Here is a 16,990-nt window from a genome sequence, read left to right as displayed (position 1 = left end):
AAGCTGGAGGCCAGGGGGCAGGAAGGAGAAGCAGGGTTCTCTGAGTTTTAACACCAGGGCACTTAGAGAAGGTGAGAGGGAAGGAAATGGGACATTCTAAATGTAGGAAAAAACCTAAGATTATTATCTCAGGGAGGGTCAAACACTGGATTCTTTGAAACACGAATATTGTGTTTATTAAGTCCTGTGTTTTCTCAGAGCTATGATCCACATTCCCTCAAATACACCTTTTTCCACAAGAACCAATGAGCTTCCACACTGAGACCAAGCCACATTTGAGGGTTAAAGCTGGCAAAGGCACACAGAAAGCCAAAACAAAGCCAAACAAGCCTCTTCTCCCTTTTCTAAAAAAGAAAAAAAATCTAAAGAATTCTATCTATACATATGGCTTTGTTGAAAACACCTCTGATATATGAATTACATGGAGAGTCCATCAAAGAAAAGACTCTGTTCAGGAAAACCTCTGATTTCTTTTCCTCAGAGTGGTATCAATGTATTCACATTGAACCATTAAAAAACTTGTTCTGTCCCTCCTTGTGACCAAAAACTGGCAGGTGAGAGATGACTGGTCAAGTTTCAGACTACAGTCTCCTGCTATAAAATTTTTCCAGAATGGTTGAGAAACACTATTTGGCATCACCCACATCATGACACTTTTTTGAGAGATGCACAAAGAATAAAGAGAGAACACTGAATTACACAAAGATTTACTGACTTGGCAACACAAAAGATATCATTTGCAAAACCCCCTACACAGGTACAGGTGAGTATTGGTGACATGGGCAAGCAGTAGTTCCAGAAACACCCATGTCATCTGTTGAACAGCAAATAGCCAGGACTCTCAGTGCTTTGGGGTTTTTTTGTTTTTTGCAAATAATACTTTTCACTTTGCCAACACAGAAAAGAAAAATGTGTATCTTCAAACATATTTGTTAACTGCTACATCCATGTTCTACATGTATCCACCAAATCTACCATTTTTTCTTCCTCTTGGTTGATTTGGATTTTTGTAAGAGCTGAACGTTTGATCAGATTGACTTTGTGAGCAATCTGATCTAGGGGTTAAGGTAACAGAGAACATTGGATTAACTTGCTGATAACCCAGTGTTGTTGTTGTTGTTGTTGTTGTTATAAAGGCACAGACTGCACATTTGGAAGTCTGGCTTTATTGAGTCATTCATCCAAATAATGAAAACTCCTTAAACGATGACAGCAGGAACCTTCTAGTCTTGCCCTGCACTCTGCTCAGTCATTAAGGTGCATGTCAGAGGGCACCTGCACTCTACAGGAAGACTTATTGACTACAGTTAGGAACAACCCTTGGCTGTCATTCCAGAGGACAAAAGCCTGATCGTTTCTCAACAAGTTATCTTTCTTTCAAAACTATGGATAAGAATAGGGGTGGGGTGGCAAAAATCATCTCTATTTTATCTATAATACATACAGTATTCCATCAACAAAATTCCTCTCTAATGTGATATACTTCCTTCTTCCAATGTGAACTCCTATATTGACTGGGGTGTTATCTGTTTCAACCAGACCCAGTCCCTCATCAGCCTGATTTGCACATAATTAAGTACAAAATAAATAAATAAAGAGGGCTCCTGCCTCTGAGCCTTGATCTCCTGGCTAATTTACATGAAGCTGTTATTCTGCCACCTGGATTTCAGCTGCACCGGGAGAAGCACATATGGTCCACAATAGGCTGCTTGTAATTTGGCTATCAAGAGAGCTCGTATCTCCCATCACGGCTCTGCCCTGCCTGCTGGGAAGGGGGCCAGAGTCCACCTGCTTTGTGCTCACAACAGTAAAAAGGGGTAAGAGGATAGTGTCTGTTCCTGCTTTGATGCTGAGAGGATGGAAAGTGAAAGTTGGCATATCCGATGGAGATCTGAGTGTCTCATCCCCTGGAGAAACACTCTCAATGCCCAGTGGGGCTCGAGATGCCAGGTGGATCCAGGATAGAAATGCCAGTGTCTGGTTGAACATGCCTCGAAATGGGTCCTAGGATCAGAGAGGTGTTGCATCAGGGTTCCAAGCATATAAACAATGCCTAATAAAGAAAAAGTGGACCGAACATTCCCAGAGTGCACTCTCACCATTGTAAACGTCAGCTGGCTGCTGAGACGCAGCAAACTTACCGGCTCTCTCGGTTGGCAGACTTGTACTCAATGGCTATCATTAGGAGCTTGAGCTTCACAAAACACAGCCTGCAAAGAGATGGAGAAAACTCCCAGTCAGTGCTTATGAGGACCAGAGCCACTTAGCAAACACTATTATGACCTTTTCATCTCCTAATCCAGCCGTTATCCAAGGGACCCTCATTCTACAGTCATGCCAAACGGATGGGGCTGTGAGCGACACCTCCCGGCATCCCCATTAAAGCCGATTTCTCACAAGCGATAAGGCACTGAATGTTCAAAGTGCAAATTGCACTCAAGTCTAGATGTCTAGACACAGACCCCAAGCAGGAATTGGTGCCTGGGGATTTATGCTGGGCCAGATTCATTAGTTTCTCCGTTGGGTAGTAAAATGTTAACTGCAGGGGGAGGGAGGTTTTTGGAGCAGCTGGACCTGTTATTTGGATTCTGCTTTGGTCTTTTGTACAAATGGCTCATATTGTTGTTCCGAGCAGACCCCTGTGTGCTCGGAATGATGGTAATAATCCTTAGCCTCCATGTAACTGCCCAGCGCATGACTACAGAGCCATCATTCCTGGCTCCAGCCAAGCTGCCTCACCTCATCTGCCTGCCACTCTTGCCCACAGCCCAGACCGCTTTGCAGTGGACTGGGTCCTGCCTCCATGCCTCACTGATGCACATCCTTCCCCCCGAACATCTTCTCCTCTCTTCCCAATACCCCCTCCCAGTCCCACATTAAATCTAATCTTCTGTGTGGGTCTTCTGCAGCAACTGCTACCCTCTGATTTTCTTTCCACTCTCAGAACTCCTCTAGCACTTCGTCTGTAACCACATCTTCTAGCCTTTAGTCAATCTAATACTGGCTGTGATTTCATGTGTCTGAATTCTGTTTCCTCAACCAGTGTAACTTCCTTAAGAGTTTTAGACTGGTTTGGAATTCCCCATAGTACTGTGCATGGAACCACTGATACATACAAGCTCAAGAAATCATTCTACTACTGGGGTTCAATTCTAAAAAAATCATAACACGTTTTGGAAAATACTTTCTGCATAAAGGTATTTAAGGTAGTAATATTTATACAGAGTAAAAAAAAAGAAAATCTAAATGTTCAGTAATAAGGCAACAGTTGAAGTGTGGTACTATATGGTACGTATTAGCATTCAAAAATTACATTTTGAAGACTATTTTAAGGTATAAGATCAACAAAAAATATTATATAGATAAAATGTATAAATAATGATACAATTAGGTAAAAATATATGTTTATATACTTATAGAAATAAAAGTTCACATAAATTATATATACTGAATAACTTATAACTGTGTTTCTATAATGGGCATTATCACTTATGGTCCAAAGTCTCTTAGATAACAAAGCAATGGTTTACTGACACATGGAGAAGTGAGTTCATGTTTATTTAGCTCCAGCATTATAAGGGGGAAGATATTTTGGGTCACAGGTCAAGGCCTTTCTTGGTGCTTTCACTTAATCCCCACCATACCCCTGAGAGGGAAATATTATCCTAGTTATTCATACTTCTACTAATATCTCTATTTTACAGGTGATGAAACTAAGGCTCAGAAAGCTCATGTGACTCACCAAGGTCCTCAGCTTCTACCTAGCAGGATATACAACATCTTCATCCCCAGTGAAGCCTATTTTGTGTTGGCAGAGATAGGCATTAAGCAAATATACAAAGAATAAGTAATAAGAACACAAGTACTATGCAGAAACTAAAATCCCTAAGAGAATAAAGTGTAACTGAAAAAGTGTGTTATCTGCAATGGGCCAGGAGGACGATTCTGAAGAAGTGACATAAAGCACCAAGCAAGGGAGCATGATGAAGAGAATGAGGGGATGTGGGGAAAAAGCATCCTGGGGAGCAGAAACAGCAAGTACAAGGGTCCTGAGGCTGGAAGGAACTTCAGGTATTTGAGGACCAGCAATAACAACTGTGATAATGATTGGGTTGGGGAGCTAGGTGGGAGCCAGATCAGAACACTTTGTTGGCCACAGCAAGGAGTCTGCAGCTTACTCCAAGCAGAATGGGAAACTTTGGTTGACTTTAAATAGCAAAGTGCCATAATCAGATGTGCTGGGCTTGAGGATGTGTTACCTATAGGTAAAGTGCTGGTGAAGGTCTCATACTGTCTGTTGGGAATAAGACCAATTGCTCATGCATGCCTCTGAGGTCATGGTCCTCCATATTGCTTTCAACAAACAGTCAGATTTCAAAGAACCACTTCCATGCAAGTGTATTGGGGCTCTTGGGTGATTTGCAGACTTTCTGATTCCTGCCAGCAGACTCTAATGACCTGGGCTTTATGCTGATCACACAGTTTGCTGAAACACCAATCCAACTACAGCTGGAAAAATGCTCTTCTTAATTTACGTCCCATAGAGCACGGCTAACACACACCTTTTATGGGACTGTTACTTCTGGAGCTTAAACTGTTTAAAATATCAAATGGCTTATGCAATATTTGTTGAACCAAGTTACTAAGATTAAGTAACCACTTTTTAAAGTAACTAGCAGCTAAATGCCAAAAACTCAAGAAGTGTGATCTTAACTTAGCAAGGATCATGAAGAGGCCAAGTTGCAGAGTCTACGAGCAATGACCACTCTGATTTGGAACTCTTGTAGTTCATGGGATCCAGGATATTAATTGCTTTAACAACCTGGTCCTGCAGGTGAGATGGGAAGAAATAGTTCATAGTAATAATGAATAATGTCTTCCTAGCTACTTCGAAACTGTTAACCAACTGGATAGAAAAAGAAAGGAGCTTTCTAATGCAGGGAAAACAATAAAATCCATGTGGCCCATGCACATTCATAACCTAGCAGGGGGTACCAAGCAGATCTCTGAGTCCCCTTTCATGCCTTTCAAATCTCTATCTAAGATAATTCTATACTACTTTATAGATACCTCTTTCTAAGAAGCTGTTTGACCCAAGACATGCCTTTGCTCACTGGCCAAAGGGTTGAAGAAGAGAGGGACAGAGTGATATAAACAAAGTGATTATATACCAACAGTGCCACACCACAGATTTTCAGACTCAGGCCCTTCAAGACTGGCTGACCCTGCTCTTCTCAGGCAGATGCCAAACTGAGTTCCAAAGATGGGAAAGCAACTTGCTCAAGGTCATAGGGCCTTTCCATAGAAAAGCCAGAAGTGGAAATGAAGCAATTTGTTCAAGGTTAAACAAGGTTTCCATTTTTACAGAAATGTCAAAAGTGGAAATCAAGTCTCAATGCAGTGCTGCACAGATGTTTCTCATAAAAGTGGAGGAAATGAGTGGTGGCCAGAAGCCCAATGTGCAGACAGGTTCTGTCTGGTCAGTACAGTGTTTTGTCCTTTTTTTTTTTAACTGGCATCAGATAACAATAGGTGATTTCATATAAAAACTAGTTTTCCAGATTTTCTGGACAGATCAGATATGGCCACACTGAAGCTAACAGAGACTGGGGCTTCAAAGCACTTTCCCCTCTAGATGAGACATGTGCTCTCCAATATGCCACAGTCCCCACCACTCCCTGTTGTCTCAGACCTCACTCTTCCCTCTTTGTTGCTAATTGTCCCCTACAGGTATCTGTGTTTTTAATCTCTACTCTAAGAGCATCATCTGGATGTTCACAAAATATCAATCTTGAGTAATTTACTATTTACACTGGAAGCAGAACTATGTCTCTCCTTGTAATCAGTTTTTCATTAGATCCTGCCACAAAAAGTTGGCCATTGTTAGGGTACTAGGCTGAAGGCTGCAGCAGAGGTGCAGCCCCTGTTGGGGATCCAGTGGGGAAAAGCAGATCCAGGTGAGTAAACAGGGGAGAGGGTGTGGTTTTGTGTGGTAATCCTTTATTTATTCATCTCTCTGCCCTCTAGACTGAGCTTCTTCCATGCAATACTCATGCTTTTTCTCCCTGGCATTTTGCAAAGTGTAAAGCATAAGCTTTAAATAAATACTGATTAAATAAATGTATGAAAGAATGGGGAACAAAACCTCAGAAGTTGCTGGAATAATACAGAAGAGATAAAGTGGTAAACTGGGAATATCTAGTTTAGACAGAGAAGGCTTGGAAGTACGTATAGAATCATGAAACAAATGCTTCTTGTCTTGTTCTATAAAAGCACACAGATTGGGCAGGGTAGGAAGGGTGTAGAAGGAGATAACAGCAGTGATGTGCTCTGGGAATTTAATTTTTGCCTTCAATCCACTATGCCACAATGTAAGCACAAATCTAAGATACAGACATTAATTTCTCCTTGGGACCCTCTACAAATCTTGTTACAAGAAGCATGCCCCCAAGAATGTGTCTTCAGATTGCCCAAAATTGATGTCCTGAGATTAAACATTTACTTGCATCATTCAACAACTTTTTTTTTGTAAAGCAAAATGGGCTTTGCTCATCCAGTCCTTATAGTCATTCTCTGGCTTGACTCAGGCTACTGCATTTAAATGTATACAGGGCTGGGTGGGGGGAGAAGGGATGCCTAGGGTGAGACAAGGTGTAAGAAATAAGCAAGAAATTTTACAATGTGATAAACAGAATGAAATCAGTCATACATTAGCAAGAATTTAATTCTTGGTTTCTAAGATAAAATGTCCCAATATGCGCAATGCAGGAAGTTGTCGCTGGCTGGAAAAATAATTACAGGGGAATAGAAATGACTTCTTTTTTTTCCCCAAGGAAAAAAATGCCACTGTCACAAAAACGTCTTAAACCAGCAATCTGCAATAAAACTGTTGTAATAACAAGTTAGATTGCTTTCTTGATAATTATTAAGTAGAGGTCTACTCAATTTGACAATGACATTATACAAGGCCTTTTTTTTTATGACCAGCATCATCTGTTAACTATAGTAGTTTCAACCCAGATGTTCCTGAGCAAAGGCTCTTAAGAATTAGAGTCCAACTGTTTCTACCTACCCAGAGGGACATAAATTATTCTTGCCATTAAATCAGCTCCCTTGACTAGAAAGATTGCTTGCTAGTATGAATTAAGCATAGAAACCTGTCATAGAGTATGCACCTTCTAATGTGCTCAGAAGAATATGCAAATACATGGCTTGGGGCCAGAAGTGAGTTGGGTGAAGCCCAAAGATGCAGTTCTCAGTGTGCCCTCCAAACCCACTCTGCCCAAAGTGCCAGCTCCTCCTCAGTTATTCAGAGGGACCTGGGAATGCCAGGCTGACATGTGTACTCAGAGTAGACGTGGATGTCAATACTGGGCATTGGGAAACCAGATCTTCGAGATTCAGGGGCTAGAACGACCAAGATTCGTATTTACGAGCTTTGATTTTAAATGATAGGCTCTCAAAATGGAAACAGCTAGTTAAAAAAAAATTGAAACAGCGGGATTTGTAAGACTCAGCATTAAGAAAATGGAAGTGATTTGTGACTTTGAAATACTCACGAGGTGTTATTCAGATTCCATTTCCCAACAGCTTTGACAGGAGTGGAGTAAGGAGGCTTTAGAACAGTCAACCCTCAAACCAGCACACGCTCACTGTCTCTCCACTAGCATACCTGGGACACTTAAATGTAAACATAATTACATCTTTGACATGGACAATTAGCCTTTGTCTAAAAGGTGAATACATAAATTTTAGAAAGCTTTGCTATTATTGTTAATCAAAAACAAAATATAAACTGTATGTTTGCTGTGAGTACCAGCATCAAGGCAACCCTGTGGCAACCATCCCATTTCCAACGGGACTGCTCCCCTGACCCTGCCTGCAGAGAATCCTTGACCTGCCACTGCCTCTGTAGCCTTTGCCGGTTTATTCACTAGCATGCACACGGGTCAGTGCTCGCCTCCTGGGCCCCTATAGTAGAAAAGCTCATAAATAGTGTATTCCTATCTATGTTCATATATGTTTAGTCCAGATAATTAAATGAATAGGGCCAGTTCTTTGAGGAAAAATAATTTTGAAAGCTGAGACTTGAGCCTTTCCATAAATTCTCATAAAATGTTCATTTCTGCAGTCTGGCTAAACAAATCTATCAAGAAACAATCAGGTCTGCCAGTTTCTTTCTGCTCCATGTTCAAATTTGGATGTCTGTCTCAAAAGACTAATGATGTCACAGAGCTCAAGTTAAACTAGCTGTAGTTTTCACTGGGCAGGAGACCCAGCTTTCTCTAGGCAGACTTCAATTTTAAGTTTCCTCAAGTGGCCTCACTGGAAAGATCTACCCACACAAATCAACACAGGAAAATAGCGTGATTTTCTGAATGCTTAGGACCCTGAAGGTAGGTGGGTGAGGACATGAAGAATCCTCCCCAGCCCCCAAACTGTCTTAAACCAGCAAAGAAGCATCCACGCTAGGGCTTGAGGGCAGAACTCCTGCCCATTAGCACTGCAAAGATCTGTCACAGTTCCCCAAGTTGCCCAGGCATTAAATTCTCCACATCAAATCTGAATTTTAACTGCTCCACCAGCTGCAGTGGTACAGAGGGACACACTATATTTTAAATACATCTTTTGTCCTAATCCCCTCTGAGCTGTAAAATCTGATATAATTAAGGTTTTATATTTTGTAAGTAATGAATAACTAATAGGCTCACTGTGAGGTTCAGAACCAGGAACATGGTGTTCTTGGGGCTGAACCTGTGAACCCGTGGCTCCCTCTGGCCCCTCCTTCCTTTCCCACCTCCCTCCTCTCCTCTGGGCCTTCACTTTCCCACCTGGAGGCAGGGGGTCTGTATCCTCATATTTGCTAGTTCTCATGATAAAAACATTATTGCTGATTCCCTCTGAAAATGTCACATGTCAAAAGACACCTTTGTTTCCTCCTGCCATCTAAAGTAGAGACCAATTTGCTCTCATTGAAAGTCTCTAAGAGACTGGGGTGTTGAAAGAGTTCTGTGTGGGTCTGTGTAGCTCCTGATTGCCTGCCACTTAGCAACCCCTCTTCCCTCTTTATTCTCTTTCTGAATCCAACCTCCTTATAAGGCACACATCAAGTGCCATCTCTTCCAGGAAGAGTCTCCTGGTCACCCCCAGCCTACTGGAAGCTGTTTCCCTGTAACTCTCAGTATCTGTCCTCCACTGTGTATATCCATCAAACAAACACTTATCAACAGGTGCTCTGCTCTCCCTGACAATGGGGATTATCTTCCTTAGCCAGATTGCAAACTCTCAGAAGGCAGCTGCTGGAGGGAAACAGAATCTTTTACTTGACACTTGTAAGTATTGTTATTAATCTTTTACTGTGCATATATGTTATCAAATCTAATTGCAGGTTCCTCTAGAGATGACACCATGCCTGGCACACTGGCACTAACATCCCACATTCATGAACTATTTACTCAACTGACTGACTGGTGACTGTTGGCAGAATTTTCTAAAAGGTAAAAGTAACTATAACCTGAAATGCCACAGTGGATTTCTTTCTTCCCATGTGCTTACATCATATTTATGGAGCAGGATGGAGCAGTGGGAGGACACAGAGAGGTGGAAGAGAGGAATAGGGCATTAGCTTGCTCTGAGAGATAAGTAATGTCATTCCTATTTCAGAGATAAGGAGGCTGGGGGTAAGTATCAAGTTCAAGGCCGGATATTCAGAAATCAAATACTTTGTCCCAAATCACATATCCAGCAAGTGGCCAATCTGGAGGTATGACTCCCGCTGGCCTTTGAGACTCCACAGCTCACACTCCAAGACATCACACAGCATCCTAGTATGTAAACTGCTCAAGAGCAACACACTTCAGTGGGAAGCATAGCCACCCCTTGCTTCCTGCAGGCTTGGTGCTGGCTGTCTGCACCCTCCAGAGTCATCTACTGAGGAAGGTGGGGAGTGGGGGGGGCAAGGGAGCAGGTGGTTTTCTGGTGCTCAGAGAACCATGGATGGCATCCTCTCCTTCAGATCCCAATGCTCCTTTGCCTTGATCTTACTGCCACACAGGCCCAGGGGCACACCAGCTATACAAAACCAAGGAGAAGTGCTCAGGAGTTGCTGGCCCTTAAAAGGAACACCCATCCCCAGGAGCATCCCAGGGAAGGTGAGGACATGCCCACTAGGACCTCCAACAAGGCCAACAGGTGGCATTGAGTGTTGTACCCTGAACTTCCTTGTTTCCTCTGGACTTCTCCACATTTAGTATTTGTCTGTTCTTCCCAGCCTGAAACTGCTTTTATGATCCCCAGTGGAAACATAACCAAGAATATTAATGGGTTCCTCACCCCATGTCTTTTTCTTATACTGATCTGGATTAGGCGTGGGGAGTAGGAAGAGCAGTCAGTGGTTTGCCTGGTGTGGTAGACAACTTCCTGTGTCTCTGGACATTGCAGAATACCCTATGTGGAGAAGGAATGATGACAAGGAAACTCACACAGAGGCCCAAATCTTAGTTTGCAAGATGTGGCCAACCTACGCATCTATGATTTGGCTAAAATCAGAGAGAAACACATTCCAGTGTCTGAGTCCAAAGGGAGAAATAAGACAGGTTATTCCAGTCTATGGTATAGAAGGGTGGGGTCCATGAGGGTTCTCAGTCTTCAAACTCTGAATCACAATCACGTGGCAAGTTTGTAAAAAATGCAAATTTGGGGGCCTTACCCCAGATATTAAAATCTGAAGATGTAACCTAGAAACCTCTCTGTTTAATAAGCTCCCCAGGCGATTGTTAATTAGCCAGCCTTCACCGAGCAGTGACTCCATGCTGCTCCCAATCGCACAAGAGCCGGCGTTGGAATGCTGGTTCTGTAACTTGTCTGCTGGGCGGCTGGGGAAGAGGCCCCAAGCTCTGTGTCCCCGTTGGTAAACCAGGGATAGTGACACTAATCTAAATATCACAGAATTGTTACAATAAAATAATAAAACGTAAACAAAATCTTTGGAAATGACATTGCATTTTATCTAAATTAGCTACTATTTTTGGAACAAAGCTGATCCTTCCAGCAAGAAATGTAGGGAAGCCAGAAAGTTGATGCAAAGAAATCAAAGTACATAGCTGGTGGGCACCTCACTAGGACAAGAGAGAGCATCTCTCTACTTCAAATTTTTTTAAAAACTTGCACTGGGTTGGGGGTGGGGAGCATCTCCTGCCTCTCTTCCTCCCCCATTCTGTTCTCTTAGGAAAAGACCTTAGATTTCACCAATCTATCCTGCCCCCTTGTCTTCACAGAATGATTCTCTCAGCTTCTAAGATAACACCAAACTCTCCTGTGTTGTGACCCCACCCTGTAGAGGGGCTTTCTGTCAGCCTAGGGGAAGAGCAAATTTCTTTCTTTTATGCTTTAAGATGTTACGTGCTGCATACTGTTTTAATGCAGTGCATAATTATAGAAACTGCTCTGAAAATCTGTATATTTTATCTGTGCTTTATTATACCCAGAATATTCCCCAATTCTTTTTTGTCTACATGAAGCAGCTTAAAATATATTTTGGCATCCTTTATGTCACTCTGAAATTAAATAGCCAATTCTTACTGTAATGAAAATACTTATGTGCCAGCCCAGTGATATACAACACTACACTCTAATTACGGCTGTGCTTTAATTAACCTGAATTGAAGAGTGTTATCATTAAACTGCTGGTAACTTTGAATTATGGCTTTTCTTTAATTTAAAGTAGAAAACACAGATAATTAAGCCTCCAGATAATCAAATGCTTGAGGAGAGCTTCAATGTTTTGGGATGTTCCTAAATCTCATTAAATGTCCTTTCTTTATTGATTATTTCTACCTCTGCTGTATCATTGTGTTAAACGAATAATAGCACTAAGTTGCACACATTCTCATTCACATCAGAAGGTTGTTTTGTTTTATTGCATGCCGGAAGCTGTATTGAAAGAATACTAAATTCTGACAACAAGGTGTGTCTGAGGGATCTAGTCCTGCTTGGGACATGTTCTGAACTTGAAAATCAACCAAAGGAAATGTTTACAGCAGTCACTAGTGACCAGCTCTTGAGCTGGCTCTGTAGGGCAGTGGAGCATCACATTAACCCATGTGCTGGAGTTGGCAAGCTCACATGTCCACAGGGCTAGGCCTGGGCTGGACGTGCTGCTCTGGCCTGGTTTAAGGGAGGGGAATGCTACACTAAGCCCTTCCTCACAGCAAACTGGAGCCAGTTAGCATTCACCAGAAATGCAAGTACTGTGTTGGCTCCTCAGATTTTCAGGAGCCAGAAATCCAGATTTTCAGATTTCCAGAAATCCATTCTTTTTGTGAAATACCTCCATTCTGAAATACTGGCAACTAACTTTTAAGAAATGAAATACCGTGGAGGGCAAATTCGTGAGTTAAATTTACCCTGTGGTAAATTTGCTCAATTATGACTTTCAGGGACAGCAACCCTAACCTTACAGGTTAACACTCCTATGCATTGATTTGGTTCCCAGGAGCAGCAAAGGAGTAGTGGGAAAGCAGGCTTCCGGGAGAGCACCCATGATAGACACAAACACTGGTCAAGCCAAGGGAAATCAACAACCAAGGGAGGTGGCCTCACATACTCCCTGCTAATGCCTCCAACACCATAGGAGCCCTCGGGGCTTTGCTGGGTGCCCTCACCACCCCTTCATTAGGTACAGGAGACCACAGTCACCTTTTTATAGAATCAGCTTTTTAATATAAGTCCTGAATTCTCCCAAGCTTTCTATCCTAGGCAGGCCAAGCTCCAAGGTGGAGAAAATCCCCAGGGGCAGCCTCTGTTCTAGGACCCAGTGCCTCTGAATAGTTAACTTCTTTCTTGGCAGAAGGAGAAATAGCTTTCAGAGACAGGAACACATGGGAGTTACAATAGGGCATCCATTTTCAGAAAATAACTTCTTCCGAATCAATTACCTATTCACTTTTCCAGTCCATTTAGCATTTAAACTTTCACTTAGAGACAGAGTGAGAAATTTCAGTAAACAGCCAAACCATTTTGTATCACTCAGGGTCTGGACCCAGGGACAGGCTGAGTGCACCTGCTATGTTCACTGGCAGGCATCTCCAGGTAAACCCCAAGCTACCAGGCACTCTGTCCCCTCTCCACAGTGTACAGAATAGAAAACTGTGATTGAGGGGAACCCAAGAGCCCCCAGGATCATCCTTCTTAGACATTCCTTTGAATGTCTAAGTTTGGTTCAGTTTCTAGGCAGGTAGATAATACAAGGGAACAGCTTTTCTTCCCCAGTGGCTTCCCAGATTCTCCCACTTCTTCCCAGTTGGTATCAGTGTGACTGAGTTTCTCAAATCCTTTGCTAAGGTGTCAATGGGTCAAGCTGAATGTTTCAGCATTCCAAGGGAGTTTGTGTTTTCATAGAGAACAAAGCCCCTCTTTGACTTAAACCAACATCAGAGATTCTAAGTGGGGAAGCTGAGGCATTGTCCTGGTGGAAGTTTCTCAGGGTCCAGGACACCTGACACTCCTGATGTCATACCCTTAGGTGATCACCTATTCTACCTTGAGGGTCCACGGCCAAATGGGGCTGCCCTTGCTCAAATCCACCCTGCTAAGCCAGTGTCAGAAGAAGCTGAGTCTTCTTATTGTTACAACATCACAGTTGTCCATGTCAGGGACTTTTTCAAGGTCTCCTTCTGGTTCATGTAGTTCTGCATTTCCTCAGCAAATCATGAATGCACTTTGAACAGTGGCTTCTCTGATAACTTCATGATATGACTTAATTGAAAGAGAAATTAAAATTCCTTTCATCAAAGGGCTAGTGAGATTTGCTAGTAAAATCAGAAAGACATGGGTTCACAGCTCCCTTCATAAATGCATCAACATCATAGGAGCATGATTGAAGACATGCAGCTAAAGTGAGTTCCTGATTTAGTACAAATGATGGATCCATGCCTGAGATTGTCAGGTCTGGAGGAAAAGTAGGGCCAGCAGAAACCCCCAAGGCAGAGACCATGCCAGGACCAACCTTGAGTTCATCACACAAGGCTGAGCATACAGGGCACAGTCTGTAGCTCTCAAGTGTCCCGACTGTGCTGGGCAGAGGTGAGGGGTCTCTCCTCTGAGGGGCACATTAAATATCCCTGACAGCCAAGGACCATATGGTTGGTGGTCACTTACTCACAAACAGTAGGGAAAGACAGACCCACGAAGGCACTGGAGAGATATTCTGTGTACATTTCATTTGAGACTCCTTCCAAGTAGTATTTCTGCCATGTGTCTTCCTCAATCTAAAGGAGAAGAACAAGAAGAGGGTTTAAGATAATGACAGTAAGCTATGAAAGGAAAACTCGAGTTCTACCACCTTGCAAACAAATGAACGCACTGGCTATGTGATGGTGACCTTCTCCAGCAACCAGGAACACAAGCATATCATCCACTTGAAGCTTTCCCCAACCCTAAATTCACAGGCTAGAAGTATGACCCCTCTAAAGCACCCCTTCTTTTTTCTTAAGCATCACCTGAGGATGTGTTTATTGACTTGAAAGAGGAGGGAGCAAGAGAAAGAAATATTGATGAGAGAAACAAGAACATCAATCTGTTGTCCTGCCCCAATACACAACCCCCACCAGGGATCAAACCCACAACTCTTTGGTGTGTGGGACAGCATCCCAACCAGCTGAGCCACCCAACCAGGGCTACTTCTTTTTAAACCCGTATGACTTCCAAGCATGTAGGGGCATGGACACTCACTGCAATATTGGTAAGCAGGTAAATTGATGCAGGTTTTTTAGAGCAACTTTATAATTGTTAGAAAAATTTATAGAAATCCATACTCTTTTACACAATTCCACTTTTAAGTACTGACAGCAAAGAAACAAGTAGACAAGTACCATACTTTTTGGAGTATAAGACGCACCCCTCACCAAATTTGGGAGGGAAGGGGGTATGTCTTATAGTCCAAATGTAGCTTACCTGGCTCACTGGGGGTGGGTGGAGGCTATGTTATTTATGTTATTAAATATTTTAACAAATTTTTTGCTTCAATTTTTTTTCCTATTTTCCTCCTCTAAAACCTAGGTGTGTCTTATGGCCCAGTACATCTTATAGTCCTAAAATTATGGGTATGTAAAGACATATGTATAAGAACATCCTTTCTATTCATGAAAAATTGAGGGGAAAAGCACAGCTTATACATTTATACAATGGAATACAAATAAGCAATTAAAAACTATGATGAAAATATATGTTAATATAGAAATTATGTAAAAAAGCATATTACTAAATAGTATATATAGTCTGATCCTATTTTATTTAATGCCCTATAATTATCTCAATGTTTGTAAAGCCATGGAAAAATCTAGAAAGCTTTATACCAAAACACTAACAGGTGTTATGTCTGAGATGTAAAATGACACTTTTTCTATATAGATTTCTCTATTGTCTGAAGGCTTTTACAAAGAAAATATATATTTTCTGTCTAGAAGGTATCTGGCCATGTAATGTGAAAAACAGACATTTATTGAAGAAGATACAAGATACAAGAAACATTATACAAAGGGAAATGACACCTCAGTCCCTTTCAAAGTAGGCACCTTGGTACTTCATACCCTTCTCCCAATCACCATCAGCTGCCCGGTGATATTTTTCTGAATCTCATCAATGGTCTAAAATCTCTTCCCTTTCAAAGGTGATTTTAGTTTTGGGAAAAGGCAGAAGTCTCATGGTGCCAAATCTGGGATGAAGCGGGGCTGAGCTACCTGGGTGACTTGACGTTTCACCAAAATCTGCATGAGATGTGACACATGAGTGGTTGTACTGTCATGATGAAGCTGCTAATCACCAGTTGCCCATAGCTGCAGGTTTCTGAATCATTCGAATAGTTTCCACAAACAAATGTTCAAGCTTAACACAAAATTGGATGCAGATTTGTTGCTCTACTCACTCAGTCATTTTGAATACAATGCCCACAGAGTACACATGCTCACTCAACAGCATCTACCACCCCCACTGATGAATACAGTAAAGTCATCATTGTTCACGCATGTGCATTCCAGTCCACTCTCCTTGGCTGCCAGGTTACATCAATGTTGTGCAAAATGTTCTTGTTATAACAATGGCTCGACTTTTTCCAAAGAGTCCTCATATTACAATGAAACAGTACATCTATTTCTACTTTAAAAAAAGATTTTCCAACCCCATCTTGAATATCACAATAAGTAAAATGTAGTTCCAGAGTGGCCTTACCTCAATTTTCATTAAAACATAAGGTTTTTCCCTAATTAATCAAGTTCAACTGATTTTCCCAACAATCTTCTTCATGCTAGGGATTTCTGAAAAGGTTTTTACCTTGGAATCAATCTTTATTTTTTAATTTTTTATTGTTGTTCAATTAAAGTTGTCCCCATTTTCCCCCATTACTCTCCCCTGCCCTCCCATTCCCTCTCCCACATTCAATCCTCCCCCTCCATTGTCTTTGTCCATGGGTCCTTTATATTTTTTCTTTGACCCAACCCTTCCCCTTCTTTCCTTTGTTATCCTCCTTCCCCCTCCCCACTAGTCACTGTCACTTTGTTCTTTATTTCCTTGTCTCTGGTTCAATTTTCAAAAAGAAAATGGCATCAATCTTTAAAAATTATAAAGTGAGTAACAACAAGAATGACTTAGCCCATCTGGGAGCTTGGGCACTTCACTGATTCCCATGGCAGGCCGGCCAGCCTGTGTAGTCCTCGGATATCTGTGAGCTCTGCCTCAGATGCATTTCCACCAGAGGTTTGATAAGGGGGAAGGATGAGAGGGAGCTTCCTAGCCAACAGGAAGAGGGTCTTAAATTTCTGGTGCTGATGTTGAATTAAAAGGCATCTTGCCTATGACCCAACAGTAATTTGGCAGGGGAATTACAATTCTTGAAATTGAAAGAGACTTGAAAACAGTGGGAAATGCACATCCACTCTCTACTTGGTGACACTCTAAAATACAAAAACCAAAAATAATTTAGAAATAAATTGAATAC

At 42.0% G+C, this 16,990-nt stretch overlaps 1 protein-coding gene across 1 annotated transcript in view; it reads right to left on the bottom strand.

The window, feature by feature from the left end:
* Nucleotides 1–16,990, bottom strand: part of KCNMA1 (potassium calcium-activated channel subfamily M alpha 1) — a 749,962-nt gene that overhangs the window by 156,793 nt on the left and 576,179 nt on the right. Inside the window, 2 exon segments of the mRNA XM_036027545.1 lie at nucleotides 2,142–2,210; nucleotides 14,158–14,267. Coding sequence (XP_035883438.1) covers nucleotides 2,142–2,210; nucleotides 14,158–14,267 — 179 coding nt within the window.

The sequence above is a fragment of the Phyllostomus discolor genome, chromosome 5 (genome assembly GCF_004126475.2).
Source record: "Phyllostomus discolor isolate MPI-MPIP mPhyDis1 chromosome 5, mPhyDis1.pri.v3, whole genome shotgun sequence".
NCBI lineage: Eukaryota > Metazoa > Chordata > Mammalia > Chiroptera > Phyllostomidae > Phyllostomus > Phyllostomus discolor.
The sequence above is the reverse complement of the archived record's forward strand: the minus strand, read 5'-3'. Positions and strand labels throughout refer to the sequence as shown.